The following is a 24,424-nucleotide window of genomic DNA, read 5'->3' as shown; positions in this document are numbered from 1 at the left end:
TAAATAATAGTTCACAGCATATTATTGTCACATTCAGATAGTTCTTCTGAATCAATAATACTGATATTTATATAATTAGACACCTGACATAATTAGAGTATAAGTTAAATAATAACTTTTACCTATGAAATTTATTAGGGTTTATTCTATTTCTCTAAATTTTTGACAGCCACAGAATTAAATCCAGAAAATGTTTATATATATATGCAATTATTTCTTGATTAAAACTTGGTAATGTCATTTGTAATCACAACAAATTCCTAAAAATATACATTGACACAGACAGCAAGCACAATAAATAAATATCCCATAAAACATTTATAAAATACACCAAAGTTATCGAGCCAATAAGCACATTCATCATCATCTTGATATGGTGGCTTGTATTGATAAAGATCAGGTGAACAAATGCTTAAGCTCGAGGGGGAGTATTAGGCTGTCCACTTCCTAATAAATATTATCTCTAAGATCACGTGGTACGTCCGTGGTACGAAGACTAATTTCGACGAAAGAGTGATAATAATTTCATAAGTCATGAATTAATACAATTATGTAAGTCATATAATTGCTCTCCCGAAGCACACGGATAATAAATACTGAATGACCTAACCGCCACAACAGTAACATTGGCGGGAACTGTGGTTAAGTTCTAAGAGCCATCACCGGCCACGGTACAACCCTTCCCTTAGGTCCCGCCATCGATGGGAGGAGCCAGACCCCCATCTTTTCGTGTACCCTCCAGGATGGCGATATCCAACCACCATTCCGGAAGCATCTTATTCACATTTCGAGGTGTCCCGGGGGGAATGCAATTATGTAATTAGGAACCGATTCTATGGGCCATATTTTGTGATACAAATATTTCAGAAAATGTTCTATTGCTCCAAAGATATGAAATCTCTTATGCAAATTGTGAATTCAATTTTTCTGAACTATCTAGGCATTTATAAGAATGTTTTAAAATATTCATTTTAAATTATAAAAAATAATGTTTATTATTTCATTGCATATTTGCTCCTACCTACAAAATAGACTCCCAAACATCCGGAAAAAAAACATGAGTCATTTTTCTATTAAGCAGAATCAAAAGAAAAGAGAAACAAATATCTCGAAATTCCATAGATGCCGAAATTCTCTGTATTCCACAATACTCTTCTAGACATGCTTCATATCTGGGTGACATGTCCATCCTTTACCGAGTATCTTCACTATTGTGGACCACCTCCCAATAATACTCGAGATTCATCTTCATGGAAGGATCCGTTTCGAGGTCGGCAGCTGTCCTTTTCTTTTGAAAGCCCTCTTCCGTTGCAGTGCCTGACAACTCGGTGGCTTCATTGAATAAGGAGAATGTGGCACGCACCCTCTCACGTGACATAGACAATGGGGTTCCGGCGGAGATGAAAGAACTGGTTAAAGACTCTCGGGGAATATCGCCATTTGCGCCTCGATGGAGAAGCCCAATGAATTGTTTTTTGATAGAGTTCAATCATTCGAAGCCTTTCCCGCCTCTAGCAGCAGTGGTGGGACGGGATTTTTCACATTGTGCTTATATTTCAGAAATAAATGTGACCATATGCAATGGTTTGTACAAAACGATAGATAGGATTTTTAACACTATGTTTATATGTGAGAAATAAATGTAATCATATGCTATGGTTTGTACAGATGGATGGGATTTTTTCACACTTTCCTTATATGTCAGAAGTAAATGTGATCATATGCAATGGTTTGTACAGAACGATGGATGGGATTTTTAACACTATGTTTATATGTGAGAAATAAATGTAATCATATGCTATGGTTTGTACAGATAGATGGGATTTTTCACACTTTCCTCATATGTCAGAAGTAAATGTGATCATATCCAATGGTTTGTACAGAACGATGGATGGGAATTTTAACACTATATTTATATGTGAGAAATAAATGTAATCATATGCTATGGTTTGTACAGATGGATGGGATTTTTCACACTTTCCTCATATGTCAGAAGTAAATGTGATCATAGGCAATGGTTTGTACAGAACGATGGATGGGATTTTTAACACTATGTTTATATGTGAGAAATAAATGTAATCATATGCTATGGTTTGTACAGATAGATGGGATTTTTCACACTTTCCTCATATGTCAGAAGTAAATGTGATCATATCCAATGGTTTGTACAGAACGATGGATGGGAATTTTAACACTATTTATATGTGAGAAATAAATGTAACCATATGCTATGGTTTGTACAGATGGATGGGATTTTTCACACTTTCCTCATATGTCAGAAGTAAATGTGATCATATGCAATGGTTTGTACAGAACGATGGATGGGATTTTTAACACTATGTTTATATGTGAGAAATAAATGTAATCATATGCTATGGTTTGTACAGATAGATGGGATTTTTCACACTTTCCTCATATGTCAGAAGTAAATGTGATCATATCCAATGGTTTGTACAGAACGATGGATGGGAATTTTAACACTATATTTATATGTGAGAAATAAATGTAATCATATGCTATGGTTTGTACAGATGGATGGGATTTTTCACACTTTCCTCATATGTCAGAAGTAAATGTGATCATATCCAATGGTTTGTACAGAACGAAGGATGGGATTTTTAACACTATGTTTATATGTGAGAAATAAATGAGATCATATGCAATGATTTGTTCAGAACGAGGGATGGGATTTTTCACACTATGTTTCTATGTCAGAAATAAATGTGGTGATATGCAATGGTTTGTACAGAACGATTTTTGAATAGAATTTTTTTCATATTTCACTTTTTCATATCGGTAAGAGCATTAATCAATAAAATCCGTTGTTGCCAATGTTGTTTATGGACATTTTAATGTGATATGGCTGACATGGTAGCAGTAAATTGTAGAATTATTTGACATATTTGATAAAAAATCGTCATTCACCGTTTTACAGGATAGGTCATTAGACCTAGAACTTACAAATTTGATAGATAGCTATTTCTTCGACCATAGGTACGAAATGAGAAAGATTCTTTCAAAATTTGAAACAGAATCTTAATTAAAGATTAATAAAAATTTTTAATATTTTATAATAATTGTTGCATAAAAGTCTTTTTTAATTCATTTTAATATGTTAAAATATGTTTCATGTGATATTGTAATCATTGTAATTTGAACTGATACCGTAATCAGTAATTTTACATCAATACAATTTTTTTCTGTAATTTCAAAAATATTTTAAGCATATTCTACATCAGTGCATGTCATTATTTCAAATGCTTGATTTATGCTCATGCTTATTAAAAAAATATTAAATACATTTTTAATACATGTTGTAACTGTTAAATAAATAAAAGAAAGTAGTTAAAAAATTAATTAATCAACACTAAAGCATTATCACGCTAAAATGTTTAAAGGACTTAATTTTTTCTATGTAAAGTGGAAGTTTGCAGTTATCAAAAATTCCACAAGAATTTGATGAATTCCCAAGTTTTAGACCCCTATGGGTCAGATAATGTGAATTTTGGAATTATGTTCTCAGAAATTAGGAAGAATTAAAAAATAAAATTTGATTTGCAGTTTTTACATAAAATTTACGTATATGCATTAAAGAGGAATTATTGTAGTAAAAAAAAAAAGAAAGAAAATCAAATTCAAGATTTTGAAGAATTTTCACGTTTTAAACCTCTCTGAATTCGCAAAACATATTTTTGGTATTACAGTTGACTGTATGTTTATGAAACACGATCATTTAAAAACGTCTTAAACTAGGCAGATGAAATGTGGTCTTTACACCAAATTTGTAGATTTCTGCCACATTTTGAATTAAATAAATTCGAAGGAAGTCTATCTGCCCACCTATTAGAATGTGCAATTAAGAGTGCTTAGTGCAAAATTGACATCTAAATATCTTATTGCAAAATCAAAATCTAAAATATAAATATCTATCAAATTTGAAACCAAATCCATGAAGGTATTGAGTGTCGGTAGGTTTCTTTTTTCATAAGCATGTAAATGTAAAACGCTATAACTTAAGTAAATATATGAAATTTTGTATACGATGTTTGGACTAAAATTGCGACCGGAGTCCTAGCATAGGGGTAGCGCATCTTCCCCGTGAGCTGGGCGCCCCGGGTTCGAGTCCCGGTTTGGGCATGGCTATTCTTCCTGTTCTATCTGTGAGATGTGTGAATGTGTCCTCCTGTAAAAATGGGTTGTGCAAGCGAATGAGATGCGTGAGTAGTCAAGTCGTACTCTTGGCCCAAGTTGGCTCTACGATAAAAACAAGAGGCGCTCCCCCTTAGGCTTAAATCGGCTGTCTTTGAACAGCGGGCTTATCCGTGGCAAGTGCCATAAGAATCAACAACAACATGACTAAAATTGCGGTTTTGTGTCGAATTTTAATTTCAGTTGGTTGGAAAAAAAAAAACGAATTTCAAACACAAACTTTAGTTTCGGGTACTTTTAAACGCTTGTTAGAAAAGTGATTGTCCAAAATATCACAAGATAGATTGAATAAAGATGCTAGATACAATATTACGTAACTATGTCATGCAATGCATTTGCTGCCTTACCGATGGTCCATCATTTTATACGGAGGGAGGGAGTGGGGAAAGACAACTTTATTAGAGAATATGCTAGAAAGTTTTGGGTAGCTACTCCCAATGGTTTCTTTTAAGATAATTAACTAATATTTGCTATAAAATTAGTCTTGGAAGATTAACATAGATAGTTAAATCTAGATGACAATGTAGCAAACTTTAACATGACTGAACAAATGATGCACTCAGCGGCTATTAACAGATAATCTAAGCATAGTTTCATCTCTTTATATGTTATTCTCATATAATGATAAAAAAGAATGTGTGTATTTGCTCTATGCTTAACAATCCGTTCGATCTAGAGCTGCCAAATTTGGAAACAGATATAATGGCGAGAGTTAAAGTGTGCACCATGGTACTGTACTTTTGAATTGAATTAATTAAAAAAACCAAAACTAAAATTCAGTGGTTTTACACTCTTATAAATACACGCACGAAAATATCAGTGCACAAAAATTATTTTTTTAATTATAATGCCGCATTGAAAAGAGGCAGTCGACTTTCCATGTCCGAATGGTCATAGCACTGGTCTCTTAATCAAGCGACATTCGATCGTACGTTCGAATCCCGCTAGAGACTGCGATTCACAATCTGTGTAAATATTTTATTCCTTGATTTTATGTTTTCCTTTATTTCATGCTCCAGAAGATTCTGGACATTTCTTTAGTTTACCAGACAAGTGTTCTGGACTTTCCTTACTGTCTCCAGCAAAGTATTCTGGAACTTTCCCTGCCAGTATAAAAGTAGAAGATCTGTCAATCACTGTGTTCTCAGTTCAGAGTTGAGTTAATAAATTGGTTTAACTCTGCTTCTTTTATGTGTCATTGAGTTCCACACTAACGAACCTACGTGACTATAATAATTTAGTTGCCATGCTATTTTTTTTTCTCAAATTTAGACAATTTTCAAAAATAAGTTATTTGCTTTACATAAGTTTTGCATATTTAAAGCTATCAATTTACTATCTTTAAGAATTTGTGATTTAAAAATACGTTGCTTAGAATAAAAAGTAAATAAATATAAATATAATATTATAAATATATAATAAATAAATATTATATAATAATAACAAAATAGTGATATACAAAAATAGTATAAATTCGTAGATTCTCAATAAAATAATACAAAATATTTAATTGAAGTTAAACTCCATCCATATTTCCAGCGAACCATCGCAAAAGATGGCTAGTGCTGCAACTCGGATGACCTACTTATCACATTTGTAAAGCTCAGCTATTCAGCCAGATTCTGAGTTTAAATTTAAAGCAGTATTTACAAGTATAGCCACTCATTTTAAATTAAAGTAAAATCTAAGGAATAAAATGCGAATGGCAGTTGAATACCAGCTGCATTTTTTTAAATGAAGCCAATCAAGATTATTAAAATATATTATTTCTGTTTTCTAAACGCACCGGAATCCGGAATAGTGAATGTACTGCGTGTATGTGCGTATGTGTGTGCTACGCTGACAATTTGATTTATGACCAGCTATGAATGAAGATAATATTGCATTCATAAATTATTGTATTGGAATTCCGAATACATTTCCACTTTGCATTTTAATCAAAGAATAATGAAATAACTTTGATTGAACTGCGAAACATTGCTCCTATTGTTTCATGACACTCGGAATGCCCGACAACAGGAATCCTGTCTTGAAACTTAATCTTGAACATTTTGGCCCCTCATCCATCTTGCAGGAATTGTGGCGGAAGTAATTCATCAAACGGTCATGCCCCCAAAATGCACCTCAACGCTTGGAAACACTTTAATTGGAAGTGAAATACATGAGGGTAACTTGTTACTCTTGAAAATTTATATTTATTTGTGTCATATAATATAAAATAAAATAAATTATAAAAGTTTAGGGTTTTTTTTATATATATAATGACTTTTTCATGCTTCAACAATTTGTATGCTTTTATCAGAGAAAGCAAAAGAAAATAAATTGCAAACAAATTCAGTCACTTAAAAAATTAAAAATTCGAACTTGAAGATCGAAAATATAATAATATAATAATTCTTCGGATTATTTTTTTATTTTAATATCATATTTAAAAATTTACTCTTCATTATGTGTTAGCAATGACGTGCAAAAAGAATATATTTAATATTGTTGTAACATGAATATAAAATGCAAATAAATGTAGTTATTAAAACAATGAAAAGTGTTGTTATAAAATATTCACCAAAACATTTTCAAAAATTTATAAAATTTAGATAAAAATGTGAACGCAAATAAAGTTAATATTAATGGAAAACTAATTTTTAAATTTTAAAATGATTTGAGTGCATAATACGTTCCGAAGTTTTTTGAGTAGAACTTTAAAATTCAGATTAATTTTTACTCAGTTAAAATTATAATTAAATTTTGGGAAAGTTCTTTCGTATTGAGACTTACTATTCAAAGTGTAATTACGAGTTTACTTTAATAGATCCAACCGTCTTTCCTGTAGAGAGTTTTGTGCCATTTAACGAAAGTAAGACAGTTACTAATATGTTAAAAATATTTACATAATTTCATATACGAATTTATAATAAAACTTCTATTTTCTCTTTCATAGCTTGATCCCCATATCTGGCAGAGTTGGTTTCGCATTTGTTGTTTTCAGAAGTGGTATTGAATCTGAGCACTTTCAATTCAGAATTCGTGATGAATGCACAGTTTTTGTAGCGGAACTTTTATGTTTAAACTTCGCCATCAAATGGATCACAGAACAAAATAGTGACTATCTCATTTGTACCGATTTCCTTTCATCCTTGGATTCTCTAAAATGTATTTCTTCGTCTAACAACATAATCGTGGAGATCCAAAAGCAAATAAAAAGCCCGAAAAATAAAAATATCTCGATAGCTTTTGCATTTGTTCGTGGACACACAGGCATTTACGAAAATGAGCGGGCCGATTGACTTGCAAAGGCTGCCACTAAGCGCAAAATTGACATTGTCGTTAATATTCCTAAATCCTTTTACAAGAAGATTACGAGAGAAAAAATGGTGGAGTCTTGGAATCAAGAATATCTCATTTCAAATAAAGGGTGCTTAACAAAGAAATTTTTTCCATCCATTAATAAGAGACTGTCACGCCATCATTTTTATACTAATTACAAAATAACGCAATTTTTTGTACAAATTTAATTTGTCTCCTTCATCTTCCTGCGATTGCAATACTGGTGGCGAGGAAAATGCTGAACATGTGTTTTTTCTATGTTCCAAGTTTGTCAAAGAAAGGCAGATCTTAAGACTGGCTCTCAAGGGCATTAATATAAATTGGCCTCCAGATTTTCACCAACTTATTTCCACCAGAAGTGCTTTTGAAAATTTCGGTAAATTTATTGTTGACATCTGTAATCTCCCATGACTGTTAAATTTTCTTCTTTTTCTTTATGCAGTATATTGCATACTTACTTCTGTAAACCCCGCTGATTTTTTGTGGTGCACGGGGGTTTTACAAATGTTTAAAAAAAAAGATCCCTATAGACTATGCAGACAAGTAATTTTTTTCAAGTTTCTAAAAAAAAAAAAACCTTTTATAAGAAAAAATATTTTGATATTTAAAAAAATAAATATTTCATATTAATTTATTAAATTCTCCACTATGGTATTCAGAAATATTATAAAACTTTCCATTTCCAAAATTTAAAATCGAATGATGAACAGACAGTAATTTTCCATTCTATTCCTATAAAAAGATACACTTCAACGAAATAAAATTCCAATCCTCAATTATTTTCTCTAATGCGCTATTAATATTTCTTATGCATTAAAGAATAAGCCATGTTTCGCATTTACCAATGTAATATATATATGTATATTACATTGGTAATTATTTTTACCAATGTAATAATAATGCATATATTATTACACATATTACCAATGTAATATATGCAATACCATATGTATTTTTTATGTCTTTACTTCAAAAATAATTTTAAAAATTGATACAAATCTACACTTTTGGTGTGAAAAAAACTAATTCTAAACTACATTTATCTAGTTTGTTGTGTTTTTAAATACCATGCTCTCGTATAAACGGATAGATAAATAAAAACAGATCAGACTTCGGTGCAGAGATCCTTTACAAACTTCAATCATCCAACGTATAGCGGTTTTGAGACATAGCGCTAGCAAAACTCCAATGGACTGGGTGTCTTTTTCACGAATTAAGTAAAATTTTTAAATCTAAATCTGCAATTTTAATTGAGATCATACAACAAACTTTTTCAATCCAGTAACATTAATTAAAACAATTTAAAACGATTCTGATTTATGCAAAATTCTAAATAAAAATATCTGCAGTTACAGAAACAATTTATTATTTCTAAATTCCATTATTTCCTTCTGGATATTTTCATTATTTCGAACTATGCTGCCGAAACAACAAATAGCACGGAGAAGCCAAAAGACAATATTTGAGCGAAAAATTTTGAAAAAAAAAATCGTTTGCAATTTTCGGTGATTTCACATAAACTCGAAATTCTTTAAATCAGAAACTAATACAAAGGCGATTGCGTGTTTCATGAAACGAAAGAGGGACTTGGAAAAATAGGAATAACGACAGAAAATCCGAAATTAGTCGCGCCGCAACTATTTTCCCAGCAATGCTAATGGAAACATCGTGAAAACCGCGGAATGCGTTTTGACATTTAAGTGTATTAAGGACCAGCACTTCAAAATCCACTACTCTCCAATAATGCTTCGTATAATCCCACCATCCAAATCAAGTAATGGATAATTCCCGCAATGATGGGCGACTCGCCGTGTCCTCTTAAGTTGCGAAGTACTTGTTTAATTTAATTTCAAAAAACCCTTATTCACTTCATAGGTAATGGCGGCTTAAGCGTTTTAGTGTGCGGTAATTGAATGGTTTTGAAAACATCTTCATATTGATGTTCTGCAGTGCCTGTGGGTGTTGTGGCGTTATCACGACTTACGGAGCCGGTTTGCTGGGAGCAAACTCTTTAACTAATGACATGGACATGGAAGGGTGTAAATCATCTTTAATTTCATTTATTTGCATTTGGGTCTGTTGGAAGGAATTATTTTTCATGCCCGAAGGCGCTTATAGAAACTATAAACTTATTTGCTGTTAAATTTTGTATTGAGATAATTTGATTTTGAATTGTTAAGCAGGGGGGGGGGAATCGATTTTCGGGTGCCTTATTTCAGATTCTGTGTAAAATAATGGCAGGTTGTTTCGGCTTCGATATAAAACCTTCTAATGTAAATCTGGTTGAGATAAAAAAAAAAGGATAAAAATTAAATGTTATAAATTTTTTTTAAAGTTTGATTATCGATTGATATAATATTTTTGTGTATGTGTTGTTTTATTATAAAGTTATCGTTGAATTTGTTATATATAATCTATTGAATTTCGCAAAATATGGGGTAAAATTATAATTTGTAAAATTGGTAAAAATAATTTACATTTCGTAAAATGATACTGAATTTGCTGAGAATATGCTATAGATGATCAAAAATAGTAAAATTTATAGTATGTTCTCATGTTCCCAATCAATGCAAAGAAATGGAGAGTGTTCATTTACTGCCACAAGTAAAACGCGAAACATAAATAAATCGAATGACTGAAAAGAACAGAAAGATATGTAGATAAATTAAAAGTTCATCTTTCATCCATAAAGTTCATCTTTCAATGTTTGCACAAGTGCTTTTCTTTGGGGATTATGATACTTCATGTAAATTTAACTATTACGAGAGGCCAAACATAATTTTTTGGAAAAAAAGCTGTATAATATCATAAATACAGCATTCGTATCAATCGATGCCATAGCAATTATATATTGCAATGCTTTAAAAGTTATAAAGTTCAAGATATATCTATTAAAAAATATGAATATGACTAATCATTTAAAAGTTGTAATATTCAATAAGTTGTTCTAGAAAAAATTGGGATCTCAGTTTTTAAGATGTTATTAACAACATATGCAGCTTTTCATACATAATATCCTATTATTACGAAACTATATGAAAGTCATGAGCTGGCCAGTGTTACAAAGCTAATTATTATTCTTTTCGGGTTTTTTTTGCAAAAAATATTGAGGATTCTCTCGATAATTAGTGATTGTTTAACGTATGAATAAAAATGAATTTCATATTTTCGAAACAAACGCGAACAACCGAACAGAATTAAATATCGAATTTGATAACTTGTACCGATGATATTTTTAGGTTAAATTGCAATCATATTTTTAAAAAATTAACGGCTGGATTGTCTGCAAATGGGAACTAAATGTAAATGAACCAAAATAAAAACAAATTCTTGTATTTAGAAAAGTATTTTATTTTACTTAAAACATTTTAGCGTAAGAAATCATCTTTTATCTCCTTTTAATCTTTTATCTCATATACAATACATATAAAATGTTATTATATTGCGCACCATTGTCACTGACCTAATGGGAACAAGCGCATTACCTACAAATATCTGCAAATAGACTCAAAGGGACAGAGCTGTCACTCTCTCTTGATGAATATAACGAATAGTTTCGGTACCTATTCACGGTTGGGGTATAGTTTGCCACAATAACGCAACAACGACATCGAAGAATGGTGCAACGGTTCTAACTTAACTAAACATCTCTAAGCAGCATGGTGATATGATGCGGCCATCCACTAATGATTCATTTTAAACATAGGATGTGTTGTTATATTGAAGTCATAGAATGTACGCCCTGCATTGAATGTTTTGTTTGAAAGACCTGTGTTTACATACTAATGTGTTTCGTAACGTAAATTTAAACTATTATGAAACATCTGAGAAAATAATAACTCTCATCTCAAATCTTAGTGAACATGTCCAGTCTTATAATTGAGTTTTAGAAACTGTTAAGCCTTTATGAAAGAGATGCATGCACGGACTATAACAAAACAGGGTGTTTTATAATCTAACTATTATAAAAGTTCTGAGATAATATTAACTATTAATTTAACTTTCCATAAACTCATATGTAACTTATAATTAAGATTTAGAAATTACAGAGCCGACACGTTTGCATAATTACTTTTAAAGCTAAAATATTTTAGTGACATTTTTGTCAAGTGTTTCGAGTTACGTAATAGTAAATAATTAATTTCGTATGAAATATATTGATACTCATAAGACATTTAATATAATTATTTTGGACCCAGTTATTTATAATCTGAATAAGACTAATAAAATAGCAATTCTGTGAATAATTAATAATATTAATTAAAATATTAAAAAAAAGGATGTGAATATAAGTGACGATGTCACATCAATACGAAAGCGTCTAGACTGAAATTCTTATCCTTTTGCTCTATGAAACCGCATCTAATATCCTTCTTAAAATTATAAATTCTTTTAAAAAACTTGAATAATTAAATCGATTTTCTAAAATGCGGTTTTGAAGTCTGATAGCAGTATATAAATTTAAAATATAAATTCAAAGTACTTTTCAAAAACTAAAACAATTTATTTATAGAAAAATTCAATTTAAGTTTTTCTTGAAATAATAAATTGCAGGAATGTTTTTTGAATATTCATCGAGTAACATGAGAATCGTACAGAAGCGAAATAAAACAATTCTTTATGAAAATCAACTAAAATATTCATTAAAATTGATAAGAAATTTAATATATTTTCTTGCAGACAATTTAATTGAAAATGCGAATAACTGTGCAAAAAATTCCTAGTCCTTTTTTTGGGGGTGGGTGGGTATTAATACGTTAATGAGAAACACAGTAAATCAGAGAAATATGAGAAACTACAAAAATGAAATCAATAAAGTGCGCTTCAGTTGTCAGAAAGTGATGATGGAGGAAATTGAAATAAGTTTTCTTTTTGCGCAAATTATTTTTTTTTTCGTTCTAATTTCTTTCGTTTTTTTGTGTGTTTCAAGATATTTTTACTTAATGTTAAATTCAAATTATCTGCTCTGTTCTTCAGAACTAACGTAGAACATCAGAGGGTTTTAAAATATTACGCCAAAAGAATTTTTAATTAGAATTAAGAAATTACTAATAAAAGTATTATTTTTTATAAAAATTCTTAAAACGCCTTGTGCTAAATATAACTCGTAGGAATGCTCATTTCTTGAATTACTCGTATATTTTCATATTCTTGAAGATTTTATACTTTGTTCTGTCATATACTTAAAAAAATAGAGATTTTTAGAACAATTCATCTTTCCGGAGATACAAAATTTAAAACAATTCTACAACTTCCGAGACAAGTTTTCTGAAATTTCTTTTTTTATTCTATTTGCTTTTCAATTATTGTGTCAACAAATACGAAAACAGCCAACAATCGGACACCCCACTCTTTGACATGTTTGGTCAAAATTTGCCATTAATATACTATGGTTTGGATATAAGGACCATAGAAGGTGCAGAGAATAATATCTCCACTCTATATTATACAAACTAAAAGTGTGACGCTGGTGGCAATATTGGAAAAATGATAAACACATGGCTTTTAGTGCTACATGTAACTTTGTTAAGTTTCTTAAAATTGTATTTTTCTTCCTAATTTAAAACTTTGCATATCACTTTTTAATTTAGATTAATCCAAAACTTTCTTACTTCTGTTAATAAATTCAATTCTACTAGTTTTTCATTTTAACTAAGCTAAAATGAAACAATAATAAAAAAAAATTTAAAAAAACTGAACTTCATTTGTGTATTTGTGTATACATGCATGTGTGTATGTGTGATAATTTAGTTATTACTTTTTAAACAATTAGATTGAAAAATAAATTCTAAAAATACCAAAAGTTTTCAAAATATAGTTAACAATTCAAACGATCAGGAAGTTTGAAACTATTGTCAAAATTCTCAGGCAATATAAGGATTTAAACAAAAAGTTCTTGAATTTAACAGTAATAATAACTTGCAGATACTACAGCCACTAATAACTTTATCACTTTTCAGCTAGATTTATGAAATCTCTTGCGATTCAAGCAAAAATCATAAACGATTTAAGAAAATTCACATATTTTTACGAATATCAAAATTTCATATTTATAACAAATAATCATATTCAATACTTTTTTTCAATTCAAGATCTATACGAAGAAAGAGAAAACATATTAAATCTACATAAGAATGACCGTTCGAAAAGACAGAGCAAAAACAAGTTTTCCTCAATTATATTAAAGATTATAGGACGAATAAATTAGCTCGCCACGCTATTCTAGTATATTTCTTCGCTTTCATTTCAAGATTATTTATTTTTACAAGTTTTAATATGACGCTCATACCGCCAAATCATCTTATTACTCTCAGATATCTTACTAAAATTTACACATCTAGCACTTTTCACTTTTGTGTTATAATAACACATATTCTCTTCAATTAAAAACATACTCTGTTAACTCTCCAGTTGATTATCCCGCTATTTCTTCGGGTTGGCTTTCAATCCATTTTCTGGGCCGCGGTGGGCTGGTGGTAAGGTCTCGGTTTCGGAACCGGAGGTTTCAGGTTCGTGACCCGATTCCACCGAAGAACCTTCGTGCAAGGGGTTCTGACGTTCATGACGGAATTAACATGACGTTAAAACCGTCATGACTAAACGTCCTCCCTCTGGTGTGGTGTGGTGTGGAGAGGGGGGTGCCAGCTCAGGTGTCGTCCTCGTCATCTTACCGAGGTTCAAAATGACGAGGTCCTTTCCAAAATAGCCCTAGTGTTGCTTCAAACGGGACGTTAATATAACCAAACCAACCATCAATCCATTTTCTATTGCATCCTGCATTTTTCTCAGTTAGAGTGTTTATTTTTAAGATGACCGATTTTCATTATATAATATTATATCGTGTAACATATAGTATAAGTTCAATTTGTTAAAAAAATATTTGAACTTATTTACAAACAACGCATCTAAATACTGATTTTAAAAAATTACGCAGTCAGAGGGTTAAATATATATAAATACTCCAAATATATATTTTTCACACCCAAGGAAATTTGAAATGGAGAGATTCATAATTTTTTTACTCATATAATTTAAGAAAAAAAATCAGAAGAAAATATGTTTGATTGTTATTTTCTATAAACATTAAATCAATACTTTACCGCTTATTTAAACAGAAAAATTAAATAAACAATTTCGAGAAAAGTGCCATATCAAATAATCAAGACTTCTGACACATCTACATCTGCATTCTAAGAACAAATAATGGGCTATGAATTTGAAAATAGACTTATTTAAACGAATCACTGTACGGTAATTCCGATGTCGTTATACTTAGTTAAACATTTCCTATGTAAATCCACTCTTTCAAATTAACATTCACAGTGCCGTTCTGAACATTGAATTATCGTAACTGCGTATATACCAATTACCTATCTGACGAATGGGCGGCTGGCACCAAATCAAAGTGACTTCGGCCCAACCTAATGACATGCAGATGTCATTAAGAAGCCTTACTCGAAAAATACCCTTGGGAAATGGACAGAAGTTCCATAAGAAAATTTTCATTACGTTTGAGAATCCCATTTCCGGCTACGACGGTTTACGCGCCATCGAAATGTAACAATAGGCGAGGTAAGAGGAAGAATTCGGAAAGTAATAGCCAAGAGTGCTTTGCATTTCAAATAAAATAACATTTGAAAGTAACTGGGGAAAATAAAATAAAAATTCACCTGTAATTATATATAAAAAAGAAGAAATTACTGAAATTATAAATGAAGGTAATTGAATATACGCAAATTTACGTAGATGTTAAAAATATACAAAAATTCTGAAATCTTGGAAGAAAAGATTTACTTTTCAGCGTAATTACTATTAAAAGAAGATATTTTTGGAAAAATCGTCTGGGCCATTATTGTTATGAGGAAGTAATTTTTTTTATTAAGGTAGAATTAATTTTTTTCCCATTATATTTAAAGAAATTGAAATCTTAAATCATATTCCCATGTTTTTTATTGTATTTTAATCATTTCCTTATGATAAATTCTGGATGGAATTAGTCCGATTTAGATGGCCAATTTAAGCCAATTGATTCAATGATCGTTATTGTAAATGGAGCTTAAATTTCTTACCAGAAACGAAATAATTTTGATTGACTTCTCTTTTAACTGTTTTTAGTGTCTGCTAACACAAGCGTTTCATGTTTGAAGACCTTTTTGTTAATAGATGCGCTTATTATGTGTATCACCTGTTTGCAACTGTCTAAAATTCCGAGCCTTATGAGGCACTTCAGAGTTTCATCAAAAAAAGATCCGAAAAGAACCATTAAATCATTGGTAGTTATGGTATTTTTTTCGCAGTAATCGAAAGACTGTATTTTATAAACCGATCCTAAAGTATATCCGTTCTTTTATGGCAAAAATTTGGAATTGTTGAACAAAAATTGCGATGATTACTGCAGCAATTTTTTTAAAACATTTTTAATTCCTCCATCATCACTGACAGAAAAGAAACGAATCAACAAAAATTATTTCAAAATTTCAAAATTTTAAAATTTCAGATCCAAATTTCGAGTAATTTCAAAATTTAAAACAATTGAAATATGCTAATGTATTCATAAATTTCCCTTTACCAAATAACGAACATTTCTGCACTTTTAAAATAAAATAAAGATTACATTACGTTAAATTTTTAATTAGTATATTTGAGATACAAATAACCACGTAAGCTGATCCATTAAATAGTCTAACATGAAATAAAACTAATTTATTAGTAAAAATTTAATAATTTACTAATTTACTAGTTCTAAAAAACTGATTGAGTTTGAAAATATAAATTTAAATTAATTTTTAGCGACAGAACTAAAATATATTTTCAAGATAATTAAGAAAAGTTCGGAATCTTTATCTCCATCATATAGTAATGAAATTCTAAACAAAATAATATAACTTTCTCGTTTCTCCATATTTCTAAAGGAAATTTAAAAGCATCTCACGAAAAAGAAAAACAAGAATTTTGGAATTAAAACAAACTTTGCGAAAAGTGTCTCGTTTCATTTTCCTATCAGATATCATCCATTAAATCCTCGAGTACAGGTAGCTTCGAATATTGAAAAGTTTCCTAAGCTCTAGACGTAGGCCATCAGGATCATATTCACCAAGAATTAAAAGAACGCAGTTGCTCACATTACAGACTGATTGCGGAATCGCAAAAGCGAACTAATGCCACCGTTTCCCGTTGAAATATTATATTAGTGGTTACGCCTTAGGGAAGGGAGTGGTGGATGTAAAGGGGACATTTGGATAAGCACACTTAGGATGGCAACAGAGATGAAAGGCCATTTGCATATTTCGATTAGTTTAAGAAATCCGATACTTCTAGAAGTTAAACATATCTTCGAAGGACTTATTCGCAAACGGAGATATAAGTAAATTCGCGTATTAAATTATCGATTACATAATTTGAGAAAAATTTATTTTAGAGTGGAAATTGGTTTTCATTATTTGCCATCAGCGGGGGGTCAGAGAGTTTTATTACAATTATATATTTGGGATGTTTAAATGTAATTGGTCTCGGAATCGTCGACTCTGCAAATGATTTCGGAATGATATTTGAAAATTTCATCTATACTGAAAGCTGAATTATATGGTAAGAGAGATTTTTTTAACTGACTTGTAGCATTTGTGATATAACTTGAGATGAAAAATAAATTGAATGTTTCGTTGCATTTTAATAATACTTGATATAATTGAGAGCGATTTATTTATAGAATCACAATAGTCACATAATTCGCTAGATTGGTACAACTTGCAATTTCAAAACGTTATGAGTTAACCACGATGCACGTCATTGTTATTATTTTTTTTATTTAGCAATAAACATAAATGTGCTCATTTGGATATAATGATTTATATGTTTGATTCCAAAATAATTAAAAATTGACGTTTAAAACTTTTTCTTCGACATTTTATTGCAAATTTTGCTGCATTGAATCATTTCAAGAATATTATTTTCGTAATAAATATTTTTAGAAAGCTTCCTCCGATGGAAGTAAATTATAGCACTATGGTGAATGGTAGGTGAGTGGTTCTGGTACTCTAATATTTTACAAGATTTTTTTTGAAATATTAAAAATAAGTGTAAGAAAGATAAAAAGAGTTCAAATTCTGATGTCTCATTACATTGGAATAAAACTGCTAAATCGTTATCAGTGGGAAAAAGAGAAATTTCTAGCTTGTTCAACTTTTAGCCAGGTCTGATTGCTTGTATTCATCTACAATGAATCATCGTCAGAGAAAAATAAAGAGAAAAAAATTCTAGCTTGTTTAACTTTAGCTTGGCATGATTGCTTGTATTCTTGTATAATGAGTCATCGGCAATCGGAAAAAAAGAGAAATTTCTAGCTTGTTTAACTTTAGCTCAGCAGTGTTGCTGGTATTCTTCTACAATGAGTTATCGATAATAGGAAAAAAAAGGAATTTGTAGACTGTCTAACTTTTAGCTCGGCATGATTGCTTGTATTCTTTTAAAATGGGTCATCGCCAATGGGAAAAAGAGACATTTCTGGATTGTTAATTTTTAGCTTGGTATGATTGCTTGCATTCTTGTACAATGAGTCATCGGCAATCGGAAAAAAAGAGAAATTTCTAGCTTGTTTAACTTTAGCTCAGCAGTGTTGCTGGTATTCTTCTACAATGAGTTATCGATAATAGGAAAAAAAAGGAATTTGTAGACTGTCTAACTTTTAGCTCGGCATGATTGCTTGTATTCTTTTAAAATGGGTCATCGCCAATGGGAAAAAGAGACATTTCTGGATTGTTAATTTTTAGCTTGGTATGATTGCTTGCATTCTTGTACAATGAGTCATCGGCAATCGGAAAAAAAGAGAAATTTCTAGCTTGTTTAACTTTAGCTCAGCAGTGTTGCTGGTATTCTTCTACAATGAGTTATCGATAATAGAGAAAAAAGGGAATTTCTAGACTGTCTAACTTTAGCTCAGCAGTATTGCTTGTATTTTTTTTACAAGGAGTCATCGCTAATATGAAAAAAGAGATATCTGCGTGTTAACTTTCATCTCGGTATGATTGCTTGTATTTTTCTACCATAAGTCATCGTCAATAGGAAAAAGAAAAATTTTTAGCTTGTTTAACGTTTAGCTAGACACGATTACTCGTGTTCTTCTACAATAAAATAAATGCATTGATTGTTCGAATTATTATTTGTTCTTTTACCGATCATAGAGTTCTATTGTTTAACACTGAGTAGTGAGTTACTCAGTCTTTATACATTTTTCTCGATACTGAAAAATAACCTGAAATATTTCGAAGAAGATTAATGTGGGGTTATCTTAAATATGAACATAATAATTCTATTATACTAATATTATAATATATTAATGAGATTAATATGCAAATTATCTCATATTAATGAGATCTGTATATTTGTATTTGTATCTCATATTAATGAGATCTGTATATTTGTATTTGTATCTCATATTAAAGAGATTAATATATTCAGCAGAAATACAAGTTCGAATTCTTCTAAAAATCTGTCCTGTCAAAATAAAAAAAAATATTCAAAGGATTAGGATAAAAATTTAAAAATTTAAAAATTGTACCAAGAAATTTGCTTAGATTAGAAGAATAAGAATCCTGATAGAATTAATGAAATGAGTATAGCAAAAGAATATCAAAATATCAGAACACTTTTATTAATTATGTTTATCTATAAGTGAAGGAATAAAACTAGAAAGGAGGTTGTTGGAGCAAGAAAGAATAGTGAACGATTCATATTTTTTGACAAAAATTAATTAATTAAATCTAATTTACAATTTATCAGTTACAATCACGTACTTGGCTAAAAGTCAAAATTTCTTTTACTAAGATTAAGGTACTATTTCGTATATAAATTCTTTTACATATACAATAGAGCTCTGCTTCTACTGATATGTCATCAATCGGATTTATATTTTCAAGCTCTATTTTAATTCAAGCGAGTTATAAAAATTGGACAAAAATTTCTATGAATGCACATAATGTGAAAAATTTCTAAAGGGCACTCGATTGTACATACTGTAAACAAGAACACAGTCAGAAATTGTATTTTAGTTTGAAATTTTATCTTTGTTTTTTATTAATTTATTTTATTCTAAGCTCGTATGGCATATAAGTCAAAAAGAAAAGTGCGCAAAAATGAAAAATAATAATCTGGGTTTTTTTCCCTTACTTAATCGTAAATAACTTTGCGAAAACCTCTAATACTATAAAAAAAGAAAAGAACTATAAGTGAATAGAGCAAATGTCAGAGAAATTCCTACCAGAAGAACTATGAAAACTTCTTTACACGAAAAATGATATTATCTGCAGCATTAATCTTCAAATAAAAACATCCTTTTAAAACTGCAAATATTATGCTTTTGCTTTATTTTTTCCTGTCATCTCTACCAGTAACAAATAAGAATATGTTTGCGTCTACGAATGTTGGTGCTCTACACACCATTAGCCTAGAATTAAAAATGTGGCACATATACACTTTTGAGATTAAAAATATGCCAAGAGGTATTTTTTAAATTTTAATTATAATAAAAGTTAATTAAAATTAAGATAGATTTTAACATCTTTTAGCAATAATTCCCTGCATACTATTGCAAGAATTATTGCTCAAGGCTGATTTTCTGACCATTTTAAAATTTAAAAAATTGTCTTTTTATTGATATTAGTTTAATTATCAACAATTTCTTTCCCTAATTTTCGCAGTTTTTTCAAAATATTTAGTGAAACATTTTTAATACCACTTTTCTTCATTTTATAAAATTAAAATCAATTTCAATATCTCATAAAATATTTAATCCCCTGATTTTCTACCATTTTTGGAAGCTCTGAAAAATTCTGCTAATAATCTGCATAATTCACGTGAAGAATCGTGGAGTGAAGTCACGTGCAAAAGATAACGTAAGATTTTGAACAAACTACGTGGACATTTTAAGTTTTTAATGAAAAAATGGTGTTATTGGAAATTATTCGATTAGGAAAATATCTATACCATAAACAAAATAGGTTTACACAATTAATATAACAAAATATTAATCCATTTCATAATTTTATAATCAAAATATTTTGTTATGAACTCATGAACAACAAGATATGTATAAGAAATTTAATTGACTTTAAACACAGCCAGTATTCCCCCCAAACAATCAACTGGTCACCAAAAGCGGATAGTAAAGCAAACACATTAAAATAATAGTATTCAGAATAAACATATATTTTAATAAACTTTTCTTCTTAAGGTTAAATGATGTTAAATTAGTTTATGCCTAGTGAATTTAATGATAAAATTATTGATTTCAAATAAACTTTTATTTCTTATTACATTTTTGATTGGCTCAAAACAATCAAGAATTGTTTGTAGAATTGTCTCGATTTTCTAGAAAAGAACAGAATTGTTATAAAATTCTGTTCGTTCCCAAAGACGAGCTTTCTTTCTTATTATTATCTTTTATTTCAAAACTATCATAATAAGGAAAATTTTTATATTATTCTATTTATTTACTTTTATATTATTATTTTTTAGGGTAGACAAAGCTTTCCCTCGGGTGCAGTTATATTTTGTCACTGAAGCACAAAGAATAATTCAACAATGAAATAGAATATTTCTTATTTTGTATTCTGAGGTCTTAATTTGTAGAAAATGCTATTCTGAAAATTATTTCCTACACATTGAAAATTACTGTAAATATAAATACATTAGCAGTAAACATAAAATGAGATATAACAAAAGAAGGCATAAAATCATTAAATATAATCATAAGATATCATTTATATCCTGTTAATGAATTACGTATTCCGTGTTTATTAAGATAGATAAATTTTTTAATTTGAATTTCTATTAACTTCCTTATTAGCTAGAAATTTGAAGTTATATGCCATTTTATGTATTAGATGATAGTATGTTACTGTAGTATTTTCAAATATTGGTAAATCGATTCGAAAACAATGACTCGAATGATAAGGGTTTTGAACTAAACAAATAGGCTCTAAGACACCTTTTATGACAAGGTTATGATGAAATTAAAAAGTAAATAATGATTATAATAAAAAATTTCGACCAGTTAGTTCACAATGAAATAATTATTTATTATTTTTACTCTTCTAGTACGTTAAATTAAAATATAAAGAAGTGGTTTCAAATGTTGTATTTTAAGAAATTGTATTTATCATTAAAGAATAAAATGCAATTTTAAAGAAATAATACACTTTTATAAATTTCATATTTATTAGATTTTTAATTATTGAGAATAAAATAGCTTTTAGAAGACTAGTAAATATATTTTTCGAACTCCTCGCATGCAAAATAAGTGAAAAATAGAAATACAATATCATGATTTCATTCAGGAATAGTAAATCAGCGAGAGTGTATTCTCTTCCAATTTTCACTGGGGAAGAAATTCAAATAAGAGAATGAGCATCTATCAATACGGTTGATTCTCACTTCTCTGGTTTGTATAAAAATGATTCGGGGCTGTTACCTCTGTTCTTTTAACGACTAAAACCTCCATGTGGGCATGGATGTGTGAGCTGGGCCATAATGAAGTCCATAAGGGACATTACAATGTTCTGCTTAATTTCCATGACTACTTGGTCTTTCAGATTACTCCGAACACTAAAACAGGGCGACGGTAGCGTTTTAGAGAATATATGGTGAGTTTACATTAACTCTCATCCTACAATGAAACCAATCGAGTGTGTATTCGGATCTCTTTCTTTTGGTTGATTAATCTAAAAATGCGAGTGAAATTTAGGATAATGATATCAAGAGTACACACAGACTCTTATTTATCTAGTTTGACGCTTTTTCCACTAGTTGCATTGAATATACATGAATAAAGAGACCTACAGACAAAAGTTTGACACGCAGCTACAAATTTGGTGAAATAACTATATGCCAGATTTAAACTTTTTTAATTATTGCGTTTACATGCAGGTCGAAGGAGAAACTTAATGACTTCCTGCTGACGGATTTTGCCCGACATTTGATAGAAATATTCAACTTCGAATTAAAAATCGAGTGCCAGATTTTAATTTTATCCTTCTGATCTACATAAACATACAGACCGACATAAAGTCAAATCATTCGTGGATTTGACGAATCCTTTTATAATACATTTACAAATGTAGTTATAAAACTATATGACTTGCCGTTAACGGATTAATGAAATATAAATATAATGACTTCTCATGGACGGATTTCATTCAACACTTCACATAAAGTTTCAATTTCTGTCTATAAAAATATCGTCCTCTTGCGCTTTTTAATCATTGCACTACCATGTTATTCGAATTAACATTCTGACCAGAGGAATTATAGTTCAAATGTTTTGATGATTACAATTTTTTTTTTCATTTTTTTCCTATACGAGAAAATAAACATTATTCTTTTTTTTCAGGCTAATAAATTTCTAAAACCCAGAGAATTCTCTAAAGCTCCATGTCACATATTTTGACGGTTACAAAATTTTCTGATTCGTATTTTCTTTTAGTGTTCGAGAAAATACGAATTCAAGTTCTTCCTTCTTGACTTGATAATTATAATATGGCAGATTACATTGTTAAGCTGGGGAACATTTATTTTAAAACACATCATCAAGATAAAGAACTAGCACTTTCTATCTACAGAAAAACATTCATTATGCTCACCTGCATATCCATATATCTTCGCATTTCTTTTAGTACAGATGTTAATTCAGCCAAAGAACGTAACAGATGATCAGTTTCTGGAAACCAAAAATGAAAATGAATTTTCATATTTATAAATTTTATCATTGTTTATAATAAAGTTTGAAAATAATTACATGATATTACGTGATAGTTATGCGATACTTTACTTTCTATAAAACTGAATCAAAAGACGAAATAAAGAAATAGAACAAGAAAATGTGACAAATATAACAAAGATATGGTGAATATTTTTCAAACTTTTTTATGAAGAAATAAAATAAAATTCATAATTTTTAAGGATTCTTTTTAATATCTAATTTGAATTTAGGCACAAATATAAATTATGTTTGATAATTTATGCTTTTTCGCAAAATCTATTATGGACATTTTTTAGATTCTGCCAAGTATAAATTATTACGTTTTCAGAAATCTATTACGTTCATGGAACAATATATATAATAAAAATAGAAGACATTTTAACATGTAAAACAGAAACATTTTCGAAATTAGACTACAATTTAACAATTCAAAATTACTTCTGGAAAAGCTCTAATGTTATTCTTAAGTTTGATTATGCAAATTGTCAAAATGGACTGCTTAATTTTTTTATTTGACAGTATAGTTGTAGAATTTAAATAGAAGATAATGAGAAAGAATTCAAAATTTTTTAGAAATAAAATATTTTAAACGATTCAGTAATATTTCTTTTCAATTATGTTATTTATATTAATTTTGATTTCATTTGAGTGAAACTATTCGGAAAATTGCCATATAACCAATTAATAAGATGAAAACCTTTGAAATAATTCTTGTTAACAATAAATCAAAACTGACAACTTTACTTAAAAATATTCTATTTTTAGAACATAAAATCGAAATGTAGGAAGTAATCATTGGAAATAAAAACTACCTTAAATTTAGTTTGAAATTAGAATAATCAGAACAAAAGTATGAACAGATTTTCGAAAATTTTAAATAAATGCTTTCTTTTTAATTAAAATTGAAGTTATTTTTGAGTACAGATATATTTTGATAGATAATGAAATTTAAAATTATGAAATTTAAGATAACCTGTGATACACTTAACCCTTTAAAGGGCCAATTTTTTCTGCTCATGGTATATTAAAATATTTTTTAGGATTGAGATTGCCTTAAGAAAAGGGATTGATTTAGCTTATTAGATAAATTTAATTTGATTTATTAATTATTTTTGTTAATTAATAATTAAGTAAAAATCA

The 24,424-nt window shown here is 29.4% G+C and overlaps 1 protein-coding gene across 1 annotated transcript in view; it reads right to left on the bottom strand.

The window, feature by feature from the left end:
- LOC129959701 (cartilage oligomeric matrix protein-like) overlaps window positions 1-24,424 on the bottom strand; it is a 594,738-nt gene that overhangs the window by 169,448 nt on the left and 400,866 nt on the right. Inside the window, exon 5 of the mRNA XM_056072616.1 lies at window positions 23,166-23,242. Coding sequence (XP_055928591.1) covers window positions 23,166-23,242 — 77 coding nt within the window. The remainder of the gene's footprint in view (window positions 1-23,165; window positions 23,243-24,424) is intronic.

The sequence above is a fragment of the Argiope bruennichi genome, chromosome 1 (assembly GCF_947563725.1).
Source record: "Argiope bruennichi chromosome 1, qqArgBrue1.1, whole genome shotgun sequence".
NCBI classification, from domain to species: domain Eukaryota; kingdom Metazoa; phylum Arthropoda; class Arachnida; order Araneae; family Araneidae; genus Argiope; species Argiope bruennichi.
Note: the sequence above shows the minus strand (reverse complement) of the source record. Positions and strands in the feature narration are given on the sequence as shown.